Source organism: Podarcis muralis, chromosome 8 (assembly GCF_964188315.1).
Source record: "Podarcis muralis chromosome 8, rPodMur119.hap1.1, whole genome shotgun sequence".
Classification (NCBI taxonomy): domain Eukaryota; kingdom Metazoa; phylum Chordata; class Lepidosauria; order Squamata; family Lacertidae; genus Podarcis; species Podarcis muralis.
Window position 1 is genome coordinate 12,924,836 of NC_135662.1, and position 23,477 is coordinate 12,948,312.

Here is a 23,477-nt window from a genome sequence, read left to right on the forward strand (position 1 = left end):
CCCATTAGTTAAGTGGTCTGTTTCCACGTTCTGATCTCACAGGTGTGCTGAGAGCTCCAACGCTCTTTCTCCTTCAGAATCGCTATACAGTGGTACCTCGGGTTACAGATGCTTTAGGTTACGCATTTTCGGGTTGTGCGCCGCGCCGAACCCAGAAGTAGCAGAACAGGTTACTTCCAGGTTTCAGAGCTTGTGCATGCGCAGAAGTGCTAAACCGCGCTTTGCACATGTGCAGAAGCGCCAAATCGCGACCTGTGCGTGCGCAGACGTGGCACTGCGGGTTGCAAGGATAGCTGACACGCAAACCTGAGCCTTGTATGGATATGCAGGATAGTGGTTCCTTTGGATTAAGCCTGGCACCAAGGGAAAGGAAGTACAGTGGTACCTCGGGTTACAGACGCTTCAGGTTACAGACGCTTCAGGTTACAGACTCCGCTAACCCAGAAATAGTACCTCAGGTTAAGAACTTTGCTTCAGGATGAGAACAGAAATTTTGTGGCGGCAGCACAGTGGCAGCAGGAGGCCCCATTAGCTAAAGTGGTACCTCAGGTTAAGAACAGTTTCAGGTTAAGAACGGACCTCCAGAACGAATTAAGTTCTTAACCCGAGGTACCACTGTACTTCTCTTGGAGTTGCTTCCAGGAGCTAAGCAAAGTGATTGTACATGATGGACCGTAAAGTCCAAAACCTTTTCTAATTGGACACTTGATTTTCCCGGTTTGTCATGCTCCAAACACAACATAAGTATGGATAGCTGAACATTTCTTAGACTTTGTTTGCCTGGGGAACCTCCACTCACTACCCAAAGGACGAGTCCCGCACCCTGACATGAAGAAAGATGCCGCTGATAAAATGGCTGTGTTGCTGTTGATTTCTGTTCCTTCCTTAGTGTTCCTCCTTATTAAATTTCCCTCCATGCAACCATTTTTGGAACACTTTGGTTCCTACTCGGCGTCACTGGCATCACATCACAGTCAGAATATGACAGTTTGTTCTCAAGGTGGTGGTGAGAGGTGTTGCAGGTGGGGGACAAAGGAAGATATTCTGAAGGCCTTCAAAAGAGAAGAACATCAAAGAATCTATATAAATATTCGAGTACATTCTCAACAAACCAGACAGTTATGTACGCTCAGTATGTACTTGGGTCAAGGGTGGATGTGGAATTCTGCATTCAGGAGTTGCCAGGCTGGTTTCCCTAGAAAACAAAACATGTTTATGGGTTTGAGCACCTTCTGTGGGGACAAGAAGAAATAGCCAAGGGGGGAGCCGGGCTTTGATGTGGAGTTTCGAATCAAGCAAAGCTCACAGGTGGAAAAATGTGCCAGCCTTTTCCCATTCATTCCACGTTATCTTGTTTTATTTGATCGTTTTATTTTACAAATGTCCACTCTGCCCTTTGATATGCGTACGTAGTTCAGGGGCAGCCAGCGATAGTAAATGCGATGGAAACAATGGAATCGAAACGATAAAACAGAGAGTAAAAGCAACGAGGGGGGAAAGTAAACTAATAGATTTACTTGCAGTATAAGGTTAGTGTCAAAAAGGTGAAACCTGGTCCAATAAGCTGCTTCCATGTGATCTGTTTATTGAACATCCATTCTGATGTGTTTGTGGGAAGATTAGGCAAGAAATTGTTATCTTACACCTTCCATTGCATCCTCCCAGCGATATGCTTACCACAAAGACTACTTTTTAGGGAAAGCGGGTTCGTTATGAAAAAAAATCCCCGATTCACTTTGAACACACAACCCAACTTTGAAAATATGTGATTGAATCTCACCTGAAAGCATTAACAGTCTGGTAGCACCTGTAAAAAGACCAGAAATTCCTATTGGCATCATCACACTTTTAAAAAAAAGTTGAGCGGCTGTGAAGGTAGGCTTTAAAAAAGGTTCATAAAGCCACCCATTGTTTGAACGTTGCACGTGGTTCCTAATCCCGGTTTAAGCCCAACCAATTCAGAGCACCTTTACCCCATTTGGCAAATGAATGAGCAGAGGAACGAAAGATGGGGGCCTACCTAGTAAGTAATCCAAGAACTGTGAAACAAAGCCTTAATCTTAGCAACTGGGGGCTTTTGTGCATTCCAATCAGACACCGGCAAACAATGCGGTGGGGTGAGGAGACATTCCAAGCCAACCTAATCAAGGACAAGCTTAAACCCTAAGAACTCAAAGCTCCTTTTGTGATAAAGAGTGTGAACTATGCTACTGGGAATATTAAGGAGCCAGCTTGCAGTTCGGAGGAGCCTCAAGCTTCCCATTCTGCAGAGGAAATGATATTTTCATGACTCTTGGTGGTTGCGCCACATCCTTTAAGGCTGCAATCCTATACACCAAGGAGCGCTGAAATATACTCAGAGTCGAGAGTGGATTTCATGCTCTTTATTCAGCTGATAGTGGTGAGGAGGAATGGAAGTTCCCCCAGAATGTCTGCTCTATATACAATATTTACACAATGGGCCCCATGTGATTGGCTAATTCCGGGATTCTCCTGTAGGCCAATCAGGTTGCGGGTTCACTTCCACCTGGAGCTGGATTGGGTGGCTCCTGTGAACCAATCAGACTGCTGCATTCTGGGTCCTATTGTTCTAGGACCAATCAGACTGCTGCAGTTTGAATCCTATTGTTCTAGGACCAATCAGACTGCTGTTTTGGATCCTATTCAACTCAATACATAACAATCGCCTAGGGGATGAGGAAGTTTCAGGGTCCCAAAAGTATTTTTGAGGGGACCAAGCCCCTTCAATATTCAGGAGGCATTTGGTTCCGCCCCCTGGCGCTGTGCACAGACCGTCAGGACGTCATGAGCTGTTATCTGCATGACATCATGATGTCGTACAATGTTGTGCACAGGCCCCCTCAATCCCCTTAAGAAGATGGCATTTCTGCTACACATTTACCTGGGGAGGAAGTCCCACTGAACTCAATGGGGCTTTCTTCTGAGTAGGCGGCTATAGCAGTGGCTCCCAATCAGCTAAATAGTGTGGACCTCTTTTTTCCCTAAAAGCCAAGTCATGGGCCCCCTACTTTTGAATATTTTTGATATCTCCATGGTAGTTTTTTTTATTTGAATGGTGCCACAGACCCCCCGGTGGTGTAGTGGTTAAGAGCGGTAGTCTCGTAATCTGGGGAACCGGGTTCCCGTCTCCGCTCCTCCACCTGCAGCTGCTGGGTGACCTTGGGCCAGTCATACTTCTCTGAAGTCTCTCAGCCCCACTCACCTCACAGAGTGTTTGTTGTGGGGGAGGAAGGGAAAGGAGAATGTTAGCCGCTTTGAGACTCCTGAAGGGGAGTGAAAGGCGGGGTATCAAATCCAAACTCTTCTTACACAGACCCCCCTGAGGTCTGCAGACCCACACTGATCTATAGGATTGTATTAATGGCCTGACAAACTGGTCTTTGATCCAGAAAGGATGCTGGAATTTGCCTCAAAATACCATGTTCAAAGCTATTTTCAAAACAATTTTTCTTTGTCTCGCTGCCTGCAAATTGAAGATGTGTCACTTCTGACCTTTTGGTTTATTGATATCGGAGGGCTCCCAAAATCTGGAAATTAGTGTGTGACGGCGTTGACAGTCTCAAACAATCTCCAGATTTGATTTTCAACCCCAAAACAGTGATTTCAAAGGAGTACAGCGGTACCTTGAGTTACAAACGCCTCAGGTTACAAGCGCTTCAGGTTACAAACTCTGCTAACCTGGAAGAGTTACCTCAAGTTGAGAACTTTGCCCCAGGATGAGAACGTAAATCGTGTGCCGGCGGCGCAGTGGCAGCAAGAGGCCCCATTAGCGAAAGCACGCCTCTAGTTAAGAACAGTTTCAGGTTAAGAACGGACCTCCGTAACGAATTAAGTTTTTAACTAGAGGTACTACTGTACAAGTATTGGGTGCTGCCATTCTGTGGTAGCAATGGAACTTTCCCCACCTGGGCTCTCTCCTGAAGGCCACCCCCAACATCCTCAAAAATTGCTCCAGGGGGAATCTCTGGGGTTGATTCTGAGAGAGTATGGAGAGAGAAGAAGGGAAGTCAGACTGCATGAGAAGAATACAGCTCATGCAGCATTTGATGCAACTTATGTCCTCCCCATTGGGATGCGGGTGGCGCTGTTGGTTAAACCACAGAGCCTAGGACTTGCCGATCAGAAGGTCGGCAGTTCGAATCCCCGCGAAGGGGTGAACTCCCATTGCTCAGTCCCTGCTCCTGCCAACCTAGCAGTTTGAAAGCACGTCAAAGTGCAAGTAGATAAATAGGTACCGCTCCGGTGAGAAGGTAAACTGCGTTTTCGTGCGCTGGTCTGGTTTGCCAGAAGCGGCTTAGCCATGCTGGCCACATGACCCGGAAGCTGTACGCCGGCTCCCTCGGCCTATAGAGCGAGATGAACGCCGCAACCCCAGAGTCGTCTGCAACTGGACCTAATGGTCAGGGGTCCCTTTACCCTTTTACTTTTATGTCCTCCCCAACGTTTCAACTATGTGATTTTTTAAAACGATGTATTTTTAAATCCTGTTTCTCTCCCCTAGCTGCTGCTGCTTTGACACCTTCCCCTTCTGCTGCACCTAGTGCTCATAGCTCATGATTCAATCATCACCTGCAGACACAGAGGCCTCCTGTGGCTCCCACGTGGTCTTCTCCCTGCCCTGAAATTAACTTGAAGGAAGAAAGTCAATACAATAAGAGGCAATGTGTGCTTGGTGGGAGAGTGCGTTTGTGTGTGTGCCCATGACAGCTAGAACTCATGGGCATCCGATGAACATGAATCTTGGAAAATTCAGGACAGATAAAAATAAGTGCTTCTTCACAAAGCACTTAGTTAAACTATGGCACTTACTCTTGCAAGAGGCAGTGATGGCTTTTAAAGAGGATTAGACAGAATTCTGGATCCCATTAATGTGATCTGAGTTGGGTAACATTTTCCCCATCCACAATTATGAAGGAGCGTCTCCATCCCCATCATTCAGCCCGGACACTGAGGTCCAGCTCCGAGGGCCTTCTGGCGGTTCCTTCCCTGTGAGAAGTGAGGTCACAGGGAAACAGGCAGAGACACTTGTCGGTAGTGGCACATGCCCTGTGGAACGCCCTCCCATCAGATGTCAAGGAAATAAACAACTATCTGACTCTTAGAAGACATCTGAAGGCAGCACTGTTTAGGGTAGTTTTTATGTTTGATGTTTTATTGCTTTATTATTATTAATATTCTGTTGGAAGCTGCCCAGAGTGGGTGGGGAAACCCAGCCAGATGGGCGGGGCATAAATAATGATTTTTTTATTATTATTATCATTGTTGTTGTTGTTGTTGTTATTATTTGGCTAGCCAAGAGCTTCTGTGATCCTCATGCTCTCACAGAGTCCGAGTTTAATCTGTAGACTGAGGCTGTAATCCTTTACCTGGGAGTAAGCCCCACTGGGGTCAATGAGACTTCTGAGTAGACACATGTAGGATAGCTCAGTTGGTAAAGCCAGTGGCCGGGGGAAGGGGGGGTATGGTGGGGGCGAACCACCTCAGGTGTCATCCCTGAGGGGGAGTGACATTAGGTGCACTGCCCGCCTGCATTCCTCGCTTCCCCCTTCATTTTGACAGCTGGCCTAGGCTTGGAAGTCACGGGCAGGCAGCACGCCGAATGTCCGCCATGGGCAGCTTGCTCCGCCTCCGTGAGCGGCTTGCTCTGTCCCCGTGGGCAGCTCACTCCGCCCCTGGCTGGAGGGTGTGTGTGCTGCTCCAGGCACCCGAGCGGCTATCCCGTGCATGGGAGGGCACCCTCCATGCCACACACCCCTCGGGAGTGTGCCCACCTTGGGCACCGCGGGCATATGCTCTGCCGCTGGGTAAAGCATGAGACTCTTAATCTCAGGATTGTAGAGTCACGTTAGGCAAAATATTCCCGCTTTGCAGGGGGGTGGACTGAACAATCCTTGTGGCCCCTTCCAACTCTACAATTACATGATTCTGCAAAATTCATGGAGAGGGTTATTGATGTCTACTGGCCATGATGGCAACACTCTGCCTCCACAATTGGAGGGAGAAACACCTGTTACTCGAATCAATATTGCACTTGTCCATATAACTCTACTCTGTAAAAGCTGCTGCTTACAGCAGCTACTACTATGCTATAAGATCCACTGTCCTGTGATATCATATATGGTCTGTACGGTTGTTGATGGTTTTTATATTATTTTTGCTGTAAAAATGTGTGAGATTACGATATTATATTTATGGGTTAAAGCCTCAGCGCCTAGGACTTGCTGATCGAAAGGTCGGCGGTTCGAATCCCCACAGCGGGGTGCACTCCTGTCATTCGGTCCCAGCGCCTGCCAACCTAGCAGTTTGAAAGCACCCCCGGGTGCAAGTAGATAAATAGGGACCGCTTACTAGCGGGAAGGTAAACGGCGTTTCCATGTGTGGCTCTGGCTCGCCAGATGCAGCTTTGTCACGCCGGCCACATGACCTGGAAGTGTCTGCGGACAGCGCTGGCCCCCGGCCTATAGAGTGAGATGGGCACACAACCCTAGAGTCTGTCAAGACTGGCCCGTATGGGCAGGGGTACCTTTACCTTTTACCTTTTAGAGTTTGTACTACTGATGAAGCCTAGGACGGCGAAACAAGGCTAATATTCCGGAAATCCTTGTCTTAGACTCTGTGAAAGGCTTCTGTGGAACTGCAACAACCTTTCGTGTGAATTGTTGGACTCTACGAACAGACAGGTGGAATAGACACTTTCACATATATGGACCTTATGCATAAACCGATTAGAGAATGAACTGATCCACTGGGTCTTCTACGTTTTTCGTTGAACTTTGTGAGCTACTTCTGTTGGAAGCCACAGTAGGGCAAAGTGCTCTGGTCCTTGCGTTCTGTTTTGGATGGGATGCTGAACTAGACGGGCGACTGGCCTGATGCAACAGGCTCTTATGTTCCGTTTTACAAATGTGTCCACAGGCCCGAAAAGGATAGCAGGCCCCAGCCCTAACTGCTGCTGAAGCAAGAGTCATGGCAGTTGAAATCTTCTCGGTGTACCAACTGTGATCTGCCCCGAATGCTGCTGCAACCCCCCTTAGTGCTTAATTTATTTTGTTACTTTTATTCCTTTGAAATATATCAAGGCTGCTTTTTGTTTTTTAATCTGGGCAAACGCCCATCCGAAGCAGCTCACAAGCAAAACAAAAGATAAAAACAGTGCTATGTTTAAAATAGTGCAACCTTTAAAACTTTAAAAACTTAGCACTACCAATCGGCACTTGACATAAAAATTATAGAAGTGGAGAGAACATAATTGAGTCAGACCGTCACCCAGCTAGCAGAATGTTACCCAGCTATTTCTCTTTCCAGAAATAGTTGTGAAAAGAGAGGAGGAAGGGATGTAGCTCGTCACCTGCTTTGCAGGCAGAAGGTCCCTGGTTCAAACCCCAGGATCCCCAGGTAGTGCTCAGAGACACTCCCTCCTCAAAACCTCAGAGAGCTACTCCAGTCAGTAAAAGACAATAAAAGGTAAAGGTCCAATCGTGGCTGACTCTGGAGTTGCAGCGATCATCTCGCTTTATTGGCCAAGGGAGCTGATGTACAGCTTCTGGGTCATGTGGCCAGCATGACTAAGCCGCTTCTGGCAAACCAGAACAGCGCATGGAAACACCGTTTACCTTCCCGCCGGAGCGGTACCTATTTATCTACTTGCACTTTGACGTGCTTTCGAACTGCTAGGTTGGCAGGAACAGGGACCGAACAACGGGAGCTCACCACATCATGGGGTTTTGAACCGCCGACCTTCTGATCGGCAAGTCCTAGGCTCTGTGGTTTCACCCACAGTGCCACCCCATCCCTAGCATAGACAATACTATTCGCCAATTTCAATGTTCACTAGGCATGTGCTTCAATTCCCTTTGGTTTCCTTAGCGGGTGCTTTCTCCTGCTTCTTCTGAGAGCCAGTGTGGTGTGGTGGCTAAGACTCATAATCTGGGGAACCGGGTTCACGTCTCTGCTCCTCCACATGCAGCTGCTGGGTGACCTTGGGCCAGTCACACTTCTCTGAAGTCTCTCAGCCCCACTCACCTCACAGAGTGTTTGTTGTGGGGGAGGAAGGGAAAGGAAATTGTTAGCCGCTTTGAGACTCCTTAGGATAGTGATAAGGCAGGATATCAAATCCAAACTCCTCTTCTTGGATTAGACACATGGACATTCACATGCAATCAGGGATGACCCAGAGAACTGGATGATGTCACAACGCTATGCAGCCAATCAAGTTTAGCAGTATGATGACATCACTGAGGACAAGCACAGGCAATTAGAAGCAAGAGGAATGTCAACGAATAAGTGAAACACTTTTGCAAGGAGTGCCAACAAGCAAACAAAACCCCCCAAAATGAAACCAAAAAAAGCAAAAATCCACCGCCCTGAAGGATAGCTTTTTCTTTCAGTTCCCTTGGGTTTCCTTAAAGGTACCCCTGCCCGTACGGGCCAGTCTTGACAGACTCTAGGGTTGTGCGCCCATCTCACTCAAGAGGCCGGGGGCCAGCGCTGTCCAGAGACAATTCCGGGTCACGTGGCCAGCGTGACATCGCTGCTCTGGCGAGCCAGAGCCGCACACGGAAACGCCGTTTACCTTCCCGCTAGTAAGCGGTCCCTATTTATCTATTTGCACCCGGGGGTGCTTTCGAACTGCTAGGTTGGCAGGCGCTGGGACCGAACAACGGGAGCGCACCCCACCGCGGGGATTCGAACCGCCGACCTTTCGATCGGCAAGCCCTAGGCGCTGAGGCTTTTACCCACAGCGCCACCCGCATCCCTTGGGTTTCCTTAGTGGGTGTTTCATCCTGCTACTTGGATTAGACACATGGGAGTTCCCATGCAATCACAGATAACCCAGAGAACCACATGGTGTCACAGTGCTATGTAGCCAATCAAGTTTGGCAGTATGATGACATCACTGAGGATAACCACAGGTAATTAGAAGCAAGAGGAATGTCAATGAATAAGTGAAACGCTTTTTCAAGGAGTGCCATAAACAAGCAAACAAAATACCCAGAAACAAAAAAGCAAAAATCCATAGCTTTTCCTTTCCTTTTCTTTTTTGGGCAGAATTGAAAATGCTGGCAATAACCCCCCCCCCCCCCACTTGAGTATTTTCAGCTCAGCTCTAATTAGCAATAATGTCCTTTCCACCAGCCTATCCATAGGCAGTTGCATTAAGCCTGGTGCGTCAGGAGCCGAAGCAATGCAGCAGCGCATCTCCATATGGGTCTGCAACCAGTCTGTGGAGGCAGATGAAACTGAAAATGGCTGGGAGGTTGCCCTGAAGCAACTGAAGCTTTAAAGTTAGATTTCTGTCTGGGAGAGAGCCAGGCAGGGTGCGGGGGCACAAAGCTGGTTGGCAATAAGAAGACTTGAATTACAGCATCTCATTTGCTCTCCTCGTCCCCTCTGCCCAATGGAAATCAACTTCCAACACCGGGTGGAATGGCATCTGTCCGCAAAGGGGGGAGGGGCAAAAATGTGCCCAGCTGTCAGTTCTGACAGGTATCAGAATCATTTTTACGAGCGCATGCATCATTATCCACGCTGAACTTGATAACTCCATTCTCAGTGCGCCATCAAGCAGGCCAATCGCTTCCTCTCCAGAGGTGAGGTAGTTTTTAATCCAACAAGTGTGGAGGACTAAAGGAAGATCCATCTGCTGCTGCCAATCCTTCCCAGAGAGCCCGCCGCAGATGCTTTTCTAATCATCAGCTCGTGAATGAAAACGGTGGCATCTGTGAAATTGTTCTGCACCAGCAGAAAGGAACCCCCGGCATGTAGGCGTAATGTTTCTACCAAGTGGTATCCGCCTGCCCTCTAGATGTCAGCGTCAAGGAGCTGTCAATGAGGCAGGTCAACCACAGAACAGGCACACACACACTGCAGGCATGGAATAATAATAATAATAATAATAATAATAATAATAATAATAATAATTTATACCCCGCCCATCTGGCTGGGTTTCCCCAGCCACTCTGAGCAGCTTCCAACAAAACACTAAAATACAATAACCTGTTAAACATTAAAAGCTTCCCTAAACAGGGCTGCCTTCAGGTGTCTTCTAAAAGTTTGGTAGTTATTTTTCTCTTTGACATCTGGTGGGAGGGCGTTCCACAGGGTGGGTGCCACTACCGAGAAGGCCTTCTGCCTGGTTCCCTGTAACTTGGGTTCTCGCAGTGAGGGAACCGCCAGAAGGCCCTCGGCGCTGGACCTCAGTGTCCAGGCAGAAAGATGGAGGTGGAGACGCTCCTTCAGGTATACTGGACCGAGGCCGTTTAGGGCTTTAACGGTCAGCACCAACACTTTGAATTGTGCTCGGAAACGTACTGGGAGCCAGTGTAGGTCTTTCAGGACCAGTGTTATATGGTCTTGGCGGCCGCTCCCAGTAACCAGTCTAGGTGCCGCATTCTGGATTAGTTGTAGTTTCCGGCTCACCTTCAAAGGTAGCCCCACGTAGAGCCCATTGCAGTAGTCTAAGTGAGAGATAACCAGAGCATGCACCACTCTGGCAAGACAGTCCACGGGCAGGTAGGGTCTCAGCCTGCGTACCAGGTGGAGCTGGTAGACAGCTGCCCTTCACACAGAATTAACCTGTGCCTCCATGGACAGCTGTGAGTCCAGAATGACTCCCAGGCTGCGCACCTGGTCCTTCAGGGGCACAGTTGCCCCATTCAGGACCAGGGAGTCTTCCACACCTGCCCGCCTCCTGTCCCCCCAAAACAGCACTTCTGTCTTGTCAGGATTCAACCTCAATCTGTTAGCTGTCATCCATCCTCCAACCGCCTCCAGACACCTCTTCTTCTTCTTCTTCTTCTTCTTCTTCTTCTTCTTCTTCTTCTTCTTCTTCTTCTTCCTCTTCTTCTTCTCTGCCCCTGGAGACCCTCCCTCACCTAGCCTCATGGGTGGGCCAGCCCTGCCTGTGCCTGTGATTTGTTTTAACTGTTTTTAACACTGAATTTTATTATTTTTGTTATCACACCCTGGGACCTGATGGTGCAAAGCAGGTAGAAAGTCATCGACGACAATGGTGTGCTGGTCTAAAGGATGTTGTGTGACCTGTTGCATTCATCTCTTCAGCATAAAGCAAGACCCTACAATAGATTAGTGAAGGTTGCACCAAGGAGGGGCCAGAGAGGAGGTAAGTGGCTCCTACTAAACCCACCCACCCCCAATTTTGGAAGAATGTGGAGCAAACCACCAGGGTGTGGGCAGAGGGGAGCCTTTCCTTCCCTCCCTTCCCCCCCGCTGCTGGTCCCCCACTGCAATGTGCTGTCTACTTAGTAGGTACTAACAGCACCTCTTCAGCACCGGCCTTAGGTCGATATGAAATTATACAGCTTGAAATGGCTTTTCTTTCGAATTGGATGCAATTGATCCATTGCAAGATCTGAGAGGCAAGGGAGATCTACATTGCCAAAGTCAATCCAGCCGCAGCAGAGAAAACCTCTAATTGCCCTTTCTCTAGTGCGCCGGCGAAGCTCTTATTTTGTTTTGCTTTCCTAAGAACCCTTGACTCGATACTGCTGACTTCTCCTCTGGGGCTTTAAGCAACAGGAGTCTATGCAACTTGTGGCTGGATTAAAGGCCTAGGAACGACACAGCCCAGTTGCTCCCCCTGTCCCGGTAACATCTATTATGCAGCACACAGAATCGTCAGACGTGTGAGAGTTCTCTAACTCGTGGGAGAATCAAAGTCCTCCATTTGGGAGTCAATGCTCATTGCACACAGATATATGAGAATCCTGGCATATTCCAGGCCCAACCAGACAAGAAGTTTCTTACCTGAATGCCATGAATCATCATAGTGTAAGGGAAAGCATTAGCAGGACTGGGAACCTGGGAAGGAAGAGTTTAAGCCTTTCCTCAGTGGTCCCAGTGACCTCCTCCCCATCAAAGCTATTTGCACTGTAAGGGAAACCTCCATTGCCACAAATGAAGGTTTCTCTCCTAAGGCAAATAGCAGTTTGGGGTGGGGCAGGGAGTGTTTGTCACAATTGCGGAAGGAGGAAAAACAATTAAAATCTTCGTCCTGGCGGTGAACACACCACACAATTAAAGCCCATTACTTTCACGAAGGAATCCTGGAAATTGTAGTTAACCCCCCCCCCCCACACACACACAAAATTACAATTTCCAGCACCCTTAACAAACTACAACTCCCAGGACTCTTGGTGTGTATGCAGCCCCGACCCCTTCAATCCTGATACTGAATGTCCCTCCCCTGACTGCTCTTTACATTTAAAAAAATTAAGCGTGCATTAATTGCCTTCACACAATTGGCATCATGAGCACTACTGACTTAGGCTGCAATCCTAACCACACTTTACTGGGAGCATGTCCCATAGAATTTAGTAGTAGTAGTAGTAGTAGTAGTAGTAGTAGTAGTAATAATAATAATAATAATAATAATTTATTTATATCCCGCCCATCTGGCTGGGTTTCCCCTGCCCCCTCTGGGCGGCTTACAACAGAACACTAAAATACAATAACGTATTAAACATTAAAAGCTTCCCTAAACAGTAGGACTTACTTCTGAGTAGACCTAGGTAGGACGACACTGTTGGGCAGCTGTTTCCATGGCCAGGAGCTCTCAAGTCTGGGTGTTGAATAAAAAAAGATAGAAAATGATTCACTGACCGAATAACTGCACCACAGTGAAAAATGCATTGGGGAGGTGTCTGTAAAACGAACTATTCACGCTATTAAAGCTTATGAAGGGGAAACCATGTAACATTGAAGTGCTGTTGTTGTGTCACTTCCTTAATTACCCTCTGGCGTTGGGTCAAGTGCTCAGATAGAGCCATGTCCCAGATGTTTCACTGTCCTCATGGCAACACATTTCCCTGCTCCTACTTCATATCATCGGCTGCTGAGGACAGGAGACCAGGTATTTGTACAAAGTTGTGCTTCACCAGGCTATGGAAAGAGTAGAGCTGCTCTTATTACATTTCTATCTCCACTTTCTTCCACTATAAGAACATAAGAAAGTGAGTCTGGTGGATCAGACCAATGGCCCATCTAGTTCTGCTCTTACAGCGGCCACCAGATGCCTGTGGGAAACCTGAAATCACGATTAGAGCTCAAGAGCCCTCTCCCCTCGGGTTGCTTCCAGTAACTGGTAGGCATCAATTGCCTCTCCTTCAAAAATTTGTCTAATTCTCTATTAAAGCTATCCAAAAGGGGCCCCATCATTAACTCTTATGAGAGCAATGTGAAGTACTTTCTTTTTTAAAAAAATTATTATTAAGTTTTCCAAAAGAAAATAAAACAAATTGTACAACATTTTCCAATTAGCATTCTCTAAGTATTCATCTTCCCCTCCACCCTTCCATGGTTTCCTCAAGTTTTCTAATACTGCTGCATATTACAGTCGTACCTTGGAAGCCAAATGCCTTGGCTCCCGAACAAATCGGCTCCCAAATGATTGAAACCCAGAAGTGAATGTTTCGGTTTTCGAGCAATTTTTGGAAGCTGAACGTCCGGCGTGCCTTCTGCACCTTCCGATTGGCTGCAGGAACATCCTGCACCCAATCGGAAGCCACACTTTGGTTTTTGAATGGTTCCAGGAGTCAAACGAACTTCCAGAACACATTCTGTTCGAAAACCAAGGTACCACTGTATCATTATTCTAAACCAGGCATAGGAAAATTCGGCCCTCCAGATGTTTTGGGACTACAACTCCCATCATCCCTAGCTAACAGGACCAGGGATGATGGGAATTGTAGTCCCGAAACATCTGGAGGGCTGAGTTTGCCTATTCTAAACCTCTCTTTTACTATATTCTCAGATATACATTTTAGTGCTGTCCTTACTCCAAACCTGCTTGTGTTTTAACATGTTCACAATACATATTTTTTGATAGTCTACAAACATATTCCAATCCTCCTTGAAAACTGTCTCATCTTACTCTCCACCTCTTGGTAATTCAGCTTATCCCATCAGTTTCAATGGCCCATCTTTTCTAGTAGGTAGATAGTCCTTTTATTTGTCCTAAATCTTCCAAGATTCCGCTTCATTGGATGCCCATCAGTTCAAGTGTCATGAGTGAAGGAGAAAAACTATTCTCTAGCCACTATCTCCATGACTTCATGGATGTATCCAAGTATGCATGAATGTTGTGTCCGGGAAGTCTCCCATACAGACAACTGACTGGACAGAGACCTGAATAGCTTCAGGAAGATGGTGGCCTCATGTGCCTTTGGACATGATCGTCAGGTGACTGCCATTTTCAACAACAGACCTGTGCTGCTCATGCCATGTATCAGGTCACTTTCAGAAAGCAACAGTCTCCATGCATGGGGTATGCTAGGCTGACCAACTCATTGACCGATTGGGGGCTAGCTGCCACTAGGACCCTAACCAGTGTCAAAGCAATGATTCTTCAACATCAACTTTGTTGGACTGGTCATGTTGTGCAGATGCCTGATTATCATCTTCCAAAGCAACTACTCTATTTCAAACTTAAAAATGGAAGCATAATGCTGGTGGTCAACAAAAGAAGTTTAAAGACTCTCTCAAGGCAAAATGTAGTACAGTGGTACTTCGGGTTACATACGCTTCAGGTTACAGATGCTTCAGGTTACAGACTCCGCTAACCCAGAAATAGTACCTCGGGTTAAGAACTTTGCTTCAGGATGAGAACAGAAATCGTGCAGCGGGAGGCCCCATTGGCTAAAGTGATGCTTCAGGTTAAGAACAGTTTCAGGTTAAGAACAGACCTCCGGAACGAATTAAGTACTTAACCCGAGGTACCACTGTATAAACACTGACAACTGGGAAACACTGGCCTGAGACCGCTCCAATTGGAGAACAGCCTTTACCAAAGCTGTCATGGACTTTGAAGATGCTGGAACTCAGGACGAAAGGGAGAAACGTGCTGAGAGGAAGGCAAATTTGGCAAACCCTCACGGTGATCAACTCCTGCCCGGAAATCTATGTCTCCACTGTGGAAGGACGTGTGGATCCAGAATTGGCCTGCACAGTCACCTACAGACTCACTGTTAAAACTGTGTTCATGGAAGACAATCTTACTTGCTTATGAGTGATCGCCAAAGAAGAAGAAAAAAGAGGACCCTAACTTCCAGAACTATCTCTGTTAGGACCATCTCATCTGCTCACATCCCTTTTCCCATTCATATCAGGTTTGTTAGACTGTAAGCTTGTGCTGGCTGAGACTGTGCTGGTACTTCTTTTTTTAAAAAAAATTATTTAAACAAAGTCTAGTGATACATTTATAAACAGAAAATGGGATAAACTACATAAACAAATATCTTACCATATAGCTCATTCCAGTAATGCACAAAACAATTCCATCTCTCTGCATACATAATATTCCATTTTACACCTTCTCTTTTCCCAATAGCACCTATCAATTTATCCTGTGCTGCCACTTCCGACACAATTCATTAGCCATTCCCAAACAGTTGGTACATTCTGGTCTTTCCATTTTCTTACCCAAACGATTTTTTGCAGCCATTAGTAAGACAGAGACTAAAGATCTCAATCTCTTCTTCATCTCACTTTCAACCAAGTTAAGACAAAATCAACAAAACAGTAGGTCTTCTTATAAGGCCTGCTACATCTGAAATGCGCTGTGAAATTGTTCTCCAGCAAGTTGTAGCAAATGGGCGTGCCCAACACACAAGGACAGCACATCCCATTTTGCCACCCGAGGTAGAATTAGATCACAGCAGCGACTCACACAGAGACACAATGGACAACCTCTTTTCATAGAACCGTTCCGACCTTGGAACGGACAGCTCACGGAAGAACCCCGACCAGACCTAAGAGGAGGCGTGTAGTGGTGATAGGGGATTCCCTACTGAGGGGAACAGAAGCAGTGATCTGTGGGCCTGACAAGATGTCTCGGGAAGTGTGCTGTCTCCCCGGGGCTAAGATCCAAGATGTAACTGAATGACTGCAAGGAATCATAAAACCCACTGACAAATACCCCTTCCTCTTGGTTCATGTGGGAACCAATGACACTGCAAGCAATAGCCTCCAGAAGATCAAAAGAGATTACGAGGCTCTGGGCAGGAAATTGAAGCAATTAAATGCACAAATTGTCATCTCATCTGTCCTCCCAGTTGAACGACGTGGCCCAGGGAGAGAGGGAAAAATAGTGGAAGTGAACAACTGGCTTCGCAAATGGTGTAAACAGGAACGGTTTGGATTCTTAGATCACGGATTGCAGTTTCTTGAAGATGGACTTCTGGCAAGCGATGGACTGCACCTCACAACGGTTGGGAGGAATGTTTTTGCCAAAAATCTCAGAAACCTCATCAGGAGGGCTTTAAACTGACTAATGTGGGGGAGGGAGACAGTGCTCGAGAAGGTCGGAGTCAATCAATTGATGAAGATGATCATCCAAATGTCATAGACCGAATGGAGCAAACAGCACGCAGAACTAGTGGTGGGAGGAAAAAATCCTTAAATAAGAGACACGGGGGAATGATTAATGGACTTCAATGTCTGTACACTAATGCGCAAAGCATGGGAAATAAACAAGATGAGCTTGAGCTCTTGGTACAGCAAACTAAATATAACATAATAGGCATCACTGAAACCTGGTGGGATAAGTCCCACGATTGGAATGTAATAATGGAGGGATACAATCTATTTCAGAGAAACAGACCAGACAAGAAAGGAGGAGGAGGAGTGGCGTTATATGTCAGGGATGTGTTTACCTGTGAAGAGATCCAAGATTTAGAACCTCAAAGCCAAAGTGAGAGCATTTGGGTCAAAATTAAGGGAGAGAAGAATAACAGAGACCTCATTGTGGGAGTTTACTATAGATCCCCAAGCCAAACGGAGGACATAGATGATGCCTTCCTGGAACAGATGGCCAAGCATGCAAAAGGAAGGGAGATAGTAGTAATGGGGGACTTCAATTACCCGGATATTTGTTGGATGTCAAACTCAGCCAAGAGCATAAGGTCAAACAGATTCCTCACTGGCCTTGCAGACAACTTCATTGTCCAGAAAGTGGGAGAAGCAACAAGAGGAACAGCAATTTTAGATCTGGTCCTAACCAATGTTGAGGACCTGGTTAGTGGGGTAGAAGTGGAAGGATCATTAGGCGCGAGTGATCATGCTCTTCTGAAGTTTACTATACAGCGGAAAGGAGCAGCCAAGCATACTAGGACTCAATTTCTTGACTTTAAGAAAGCCGACTTCATAAAACTTAGGGAAGTGCTGGGTGAGATCCCATGGACAGTAATACTAAAAGGAAAGGGAGTTCATGATGGCTGGGAGTTTGTTAAGAGGGAGATAGTAAAAGCACAACTTCAGGCAATACCAATGAGACGGAAACATGGAAGGTGCCTAAAGAAGCCAGGGTGGCTATCTAAAGAACTTTTAACTGAGTTAAGATTAAAAAAGGATGTGTACAAAAAATGGAAAAGGGGGGAAACCACCAAAGAGGAATTCAAACAAATAACCAGCACGTGTAGACACAAAGTCAGAAAAGCTAAAGCACAGAATGAACTCAGGCTTGCTAGAGAGGTTAAAAGCAACAAAAAAGGCTTTTATGGGTATGCTCGTAGCAAAAGGAAGAACAAAGAAACAGTGGGGTCACTCAGAGGAGAAGATGGTGAAATGCAAACAGGGGACACAGAAAGGGCTGAACTCCTCAATGCCTTCTTTGCCTCAGTCTTCTCTGATAAAGAAAAGAATGCCCGACCTGAAGAATTTGGAGCAAATGATTCAGCAGAGGAAACACAGCCCAGAATAACTAAGGAGATAGTACAAGAATACTTGGCTAGTCTAGATGTATTCAAGTCTCCAGGGCCAGATGAACTGCATCCAAGAGTATTAAAAGAACTGGCAGATGTGATTTCAGAACCACTGGCAGTCATCTTTGAGAATTCCTGGAGAACAGGCGAAGTCCCGGCAGACTGGAGGAGGGCAAATGTTGTCCCTATTTTCAAAAAGGGGAAAAGAGAGGACCCAAATAATTATCGCCCAGTCAGTCTGACATCAATACCAGGGAAGATTCTGGAGCAGATCATTAAGCAAACAGTCTGTGAGCACCTAGAAAGGAATGCTGTGATCACCAATAGTCAGCATGGATTTCTGAAAAATAAGTCATGTCAGACTAACCTGATCTCGTTTTTTGACAGAATTACAAGCCTGGTAGATGAAGGGAACGCAGTGGATGTAGCCTACCTTGATTTCAGCAAGGCATTTGACAAGGTGCCCCATGATATTCTTGTAAAGAAGCTGGTAAAATGCGGTCTTGACTATGCTACCACTCAGTGGATTTGTAACTGGCTGACTGACCGAACCCAAAGGGTGCTCATCAATGGTTCCTCTTCATCCTGGAGAAGAGTGACTAGTGGGGTGCCACAGGGTTCTGTCTTGGGCCCGGTCTTATTCAACATCTTTATCAACGACTTGGATGATGGACTCAAGGGCATCCTGATCAAATTTGCAGATGACACCAAACTGGGAGGGGTGGCTAACACCCCAGAGGACAGGATCACACTTCAAAATGACCTTGACAGATTAGAGAACTGGGCCAAAACAAACAAGATGAACTTTAACAGGGAGAAATGTAAAGTATTGCACTTGGGCAAAAAAAATGAGAGGCACAAATACAAGATGGGTGACACCTGGCTTGAGAGCAGTACATGTGAAAAGGATCTAGGAGTCTTGGTTGACCACAAACTTGACATGAGCCAACAGTGTGATGCGGCAGCTAAAAAAGCCAATGCAATTCTGGGCTGCATCAATAGGAGTATAGCATCTAGATCAAGGGAAGTAATAGTGCCACTGTATTCTGCTCTGGTCAGACCTCACCTGGAGTACTGTGTCCAGTTCTGGGCACCACAGTTCAAGAAGGACACTGACAAACTGGAACGTGTCCAGAGGAGGGCAACCAAAATGGTCAAAGGCCTGGAAACGATGCCTTATGAGGAACGGCTAAGGGAGCTGGGCATGTTTAGCCTGGAGAAGAGGAGGTTAAGGGGTGATATGATAGCCATGTTCAAATATATAAAAGTGGTAAAATTATGCTCAGTAGCATATAAAATTATGCTACTGAGTGGTAGCATAATCAAGACCTTTTGAGGGGAGGCGATTCTCCCTGGTTGCTGCATGGGGAGTTATGGGGAGTTATGGCATGATCAGAAATACACACAGCCAGCATTAGCTAGCCAGATATAACATCTCGGATTCACAAACCAGGTGACCATATTCTGTCCCTTTCTGACCTCAGAAGCAGAACAATACTGAGTGTTGCGGTTTATTATTGTGCTGGCAAAGCAATTGGCCTTTATTACTTACTGGAATCAAATAAGAGGTGCTGTTTTTGTACTGCTTTCTTCATCTATTTTATGTGGGAGAATGGCTTGGTGGAGAATTTTATTTTTATTTAAAAATCACACTTACTATAAATTATAAAACAGATATTAAAACTAATTTCCAGTTAATGCTCGACTCTGGCCATCAAAAACTTAGCCCTAACCAAAAGATCTTGCAAAATCATCATTTTTGTTGTTGTTGTCATTGTTTTATTAACATTTTATTGCAAACAAATATTTTCCTCTTCCCCATTTCCATCCTTTCCCAAGCTATCTCCTATGTGGGCATCCCACACAATTTTGAAAGTGTCCAGTGATGGACTGGAATCTAGTCCATAATGACTTGCTTCCATGGTACCATGCCCTCTCCTCGTTCTCAAGCCCACCACACCTGCTTCCTAGCTGATCCCACCTCCCCACCTTAACCTAACCCCTTTTGCACTCTGTATATGAACTCCTGACCAAGAAGCTAACCAAGAGAAAATACAGTGGTACCTCAAGTTAAGTACTTAATTCGTTCCGGAGGTCCGTTCTTAACCTGAAACTGTTCTTAACCTGAAGCACAACTTTAGCAAATGGGGCCTCCCGCTGCTGCCGTGCCACTGGAGCCCGATTTCTGTTCTCATCCTGAAGCAAAGTTCTTAACCTGAAGCACTATTTCTGGGTTAGCAGAGTCTGTAACCTGAAGTGTATGTATCCTGAAGCGTATGTAACCTGAGGTACCACTGTATAAGGAATGGGGGAAATATGGCAGAAGGAGAGGGAGGGAGAGGTGGCAACTCTAACCAGAGCACGTTTGACATTTGACTCCTTCACTGGAGGTTTTTAACCAGAGGCTGGATGACCGCATTTCAGGGGGTTGGACTAGATGATCCTTAGGGTTCCTTCCAATTCTACAGTTCTCTGATTCTGTGTCTACAGAAACCCTACAACTCACAGTAGCATCAGCTTACCACCTCTACGCAAAAGAACCCGCATAGTGTAGTGCGGTTAGATATCTGACAAGCATGTATCATGTTGTCATTTAGGCAAGCACTGAATACATTTTTAATGTTTAAGAAGGCTTTCCCTGAAGTCTGCCCCAGTCATTTCATGGAATAATAATTGCACACTTGTTTTTAATTGCACCGAGTTTGTAATATTTCATTTGGTGTTGTTTTTTATCTTATTCTATTGTGTGCCACTTTATAAATCTGCAAATAAATAAATGCATGATAAATAAATTTTGTTGTTGTTTAGTCGTTTAGTCATGTCCGACTCTTCATGACCCCATGGACCAGAGCATGCCAGGCACTCCTGTCTTCCACGATAAATAAATAGCAGATCACATTTCAAATACGCCATCTGTTAAGACTTAAAAAGGTGAAAGGCTGAACAAATCCCCAAGAACTGGTTCGCCTACGATAGTTCAAAAAGGTAAAGGACCCCTGGATGGTTAAGGCCAGTCTAAGGCGACTATGGGGTTGCGGCGCTCATCTCGCTTTCAGGCTGAGGGAGCCAGCGTTTGTCCACAGACAGCTTTCTGGGTCATGTGGCCAGTATGACTAAACTGCTTCTGGAGCAACGAGGCACCTTGATGAAAACCAGAGCGCACGGAAACGCCGTTTACCTTCTCGCCACAGCAGTACCTATTTATCTGCTTGCACTGGTGTGCTTTTGAACTGCTAGGTTGGCAGGAGCTGGGGCAGAGCAACGGGAGCTCACCCTGTCGAGCGGATTCGAACCACTGATCTCGAAATGATCAGCAAGTGCCAGCCGCTCCCCCTACACCTATGATAGTAACATAGAAAGCTGCCTTACATGCAGTCTGGCCCAAGGCTTTTTTTCAGCTGGAATTTGCCAGCGTTCAGTTCCGGCACCTCTCAGGTGGGTGCCATTGCCATTCTAAGACAACGAGGGAGGTGTTAATTGTGAGTTCCGGCACCTAGAAAAATACCACTGTCTGACCATTACTCCATTGTGCCCGGTATTCTCTATGCCAGGGGTCAGCAAACTTTTTCAGCAGGGGGGCTGGACTATATTTTAAAAAAAAAATGAACAAATTCCTATGCCCAAATAACCCAGAGATGCCTTTTAAATAAAAGCACACATTCTACTCATGTAAAAACACCTGGCAGGCCCCACAAATAACCCAGAGATGCATTTTCAATAAAAGGACACATTCTACTCATGTATAAAAACACGCTGATTCCTGGATCGTCCGCGGGCAGGATTTAGAAGGCAATTGGGCTGGATCCGGCCCCTGGGCCTTAGTTTGCCTACCCATGGTCTATGCCAACTGACAAAGGCTTTCCAGAATTCCAGACTTGGTACATTCACAGCCCTAACTGGAGATGCCAAGGAATTGACACTGAGACATTCTGCATGCAAAGCAGATGTTCTGGCACTGAGCTATAGCCCTCCCCCTGGTATCCAGTGCCAATTTCAGAGCCACAGTTTTAGGTGTACCCTGTTAGTGTTTAAGATTACCTATGAGCACGTGCAGGGGACGCGGGTGGCGCTGTGAGTAAAACCGCAGTGCCTAGGATTTGCCGATCGCATGGTCGGCGGTTCGAATCCCTGCGGCGGGGTGAGCTCCCGTTGTTCGGTCCCAGCTCCTGCCCACCTAGCAGTTCAAAAGCACCCTTAAGTGCAAGTAGATAAATAGGTACCGCTTTATAGCGGGGAGGTAATGGCGTTTCCGTGTGCTGTGCTGGTACAGGCTCACCAGAGCAGCGTTGTTACACTGGCCACGTGACCCGGAAGTGTCCTCGGACGGCGCCGGCTCCTGGCCTCTAGAGTGAGATGAGCGCACAACCCTAGAGTCGGACACGACTGGCCTTCGGGCAGGGGTACCTTTACCTTTACCTTTTTATGAGCACGTGCAGTTTGCCTTTCCTTCATCACCAAGCAAGGAAATCCTGCGCATCCCTGCTTGTCTGGAAGTACAGAGCTTACAAGGCAGATGGCAGAGCTTCCTTATAGGCCTGAACACCGGCATCTCTCTTTTTTAGAAATTAAGCACTTGCCCACACACCACTTGACAGCAGACAACGCAGTCCAAAAAATATATATGCCTGGAACATTTATAGCATATGCAGAAGTCAGAAGCTGCGGCTCGTTCGCTCCATTCCAGTGGTCCACGGAAAGCTTGCAGAACTGTGAAAGAATCATAGAGTTGGAAGAGTCACCTAAGGATCATCTAGTCCAACCCCCTGCAATGCAGGAATTTCAGCTAAAGCATCCATGGCAGATCCAATCTCTTCTTAAAACCCACCAAGGACGCAGAGTCCACAACCTCTCGTGGGGGACTGTTCCACTGTCGAACAGCTCTTACCATCAGAAAGTTCTTCCTGGGACTCAGCTAGAGTGGTGATGAAAAAGCGATTTATATGCATTGTATGTGCCACCAGAGGGCGATGTGGAGTCCTAGTTTTTCTCTACCTGTTTTCCCTGTTTCAATTTACAACACTTTAAACTGAAACGCTTCTTCGACCCAGGCCTGGTGTTTAGTCGGAATCTTCTTTCTTGGAACTTGGCCCTGCTGCTAATTTTTTTTTGTTTTGTGAAAATGGAGAACCAGGTTGTTTTCACCAGGGATGGATTATATCCAACTGGCTAGCAGTGCCCTCCTGAACACAGGCCAGCAATTTTCATTATTATTATTATTATTTATTGAATTTATTGAATTTATACTTCCCTTCATCCAAGGATGGCAGGATGGTTTACAATATAAAAAGATAAAAATTCATTCCATAGTAACAAAAGAAAACAATAACACAATGATTTAAAGGCTATAGATTGCTTAATTAGCCAAAGGCCTGGGAGAAGAGGAATGTTTTTGCCTGGCACATCAAAATATGCAAGGAAGGTGCCAGGAGAGCCTGCCAGGGGAGACAAGCAGGGAGCCACCACAGAAAAGGCCATGTTGCCATCCTCAATTAATCAATCAATCTCCAGTCGATATAACTATCCTTCCACCCCCAACTTTACGTTATAAAGGAGGCCTTCCCAGGAGCCTGGCCTAAGGCCTGTGAATATCACTCATAACACAGCATCGGTTTCGATGAAGATACAGATGCCAAAGGAAAAGCAAGACCCCCAGCAATTGTCAAGTGGTCTGCACACACAAAAAGTTCGAGAACTGCTAGCTTAAAATTATGCATCCTGTGCCACTTACACCAATCACAG

The 23,477-nt window shown here is 46.4% G+C and overlaps 1 protein-coding gene across 1 annotated transcript in view; it reads right to left on the reverse strand.

Annotated features, from left to right (window-relative positions):
- Positions 1-302: 302 nt before the first annotated feature.
- The window catches only part of LOC114600252 (uncharacterized), a 30,075-nt gene continuing 6,900 nt past the window's right edge, over positions 303-23,477 (reverse strand). The window contains exons 3-5 of the mRNA XM_077933622.1: positions 12,536-12,601; positions 1,781-1,807; positions 303-1,195 (exon numbers count right to left, since the gene is read on the reverse strand). Of these exons, the coding sequence (XP_077789748.1) occupies positions 1,146-1,195; positions 1,781-1,807; positions 12,536-12,601 (143 nt within the window). The 3' untranslated portion in view covers positions 303-1,145. The remainder of the gene's footprint in view (positions 1,196-1,780; positions 1,808-12,535; positions 12,602-23,477) is intronic.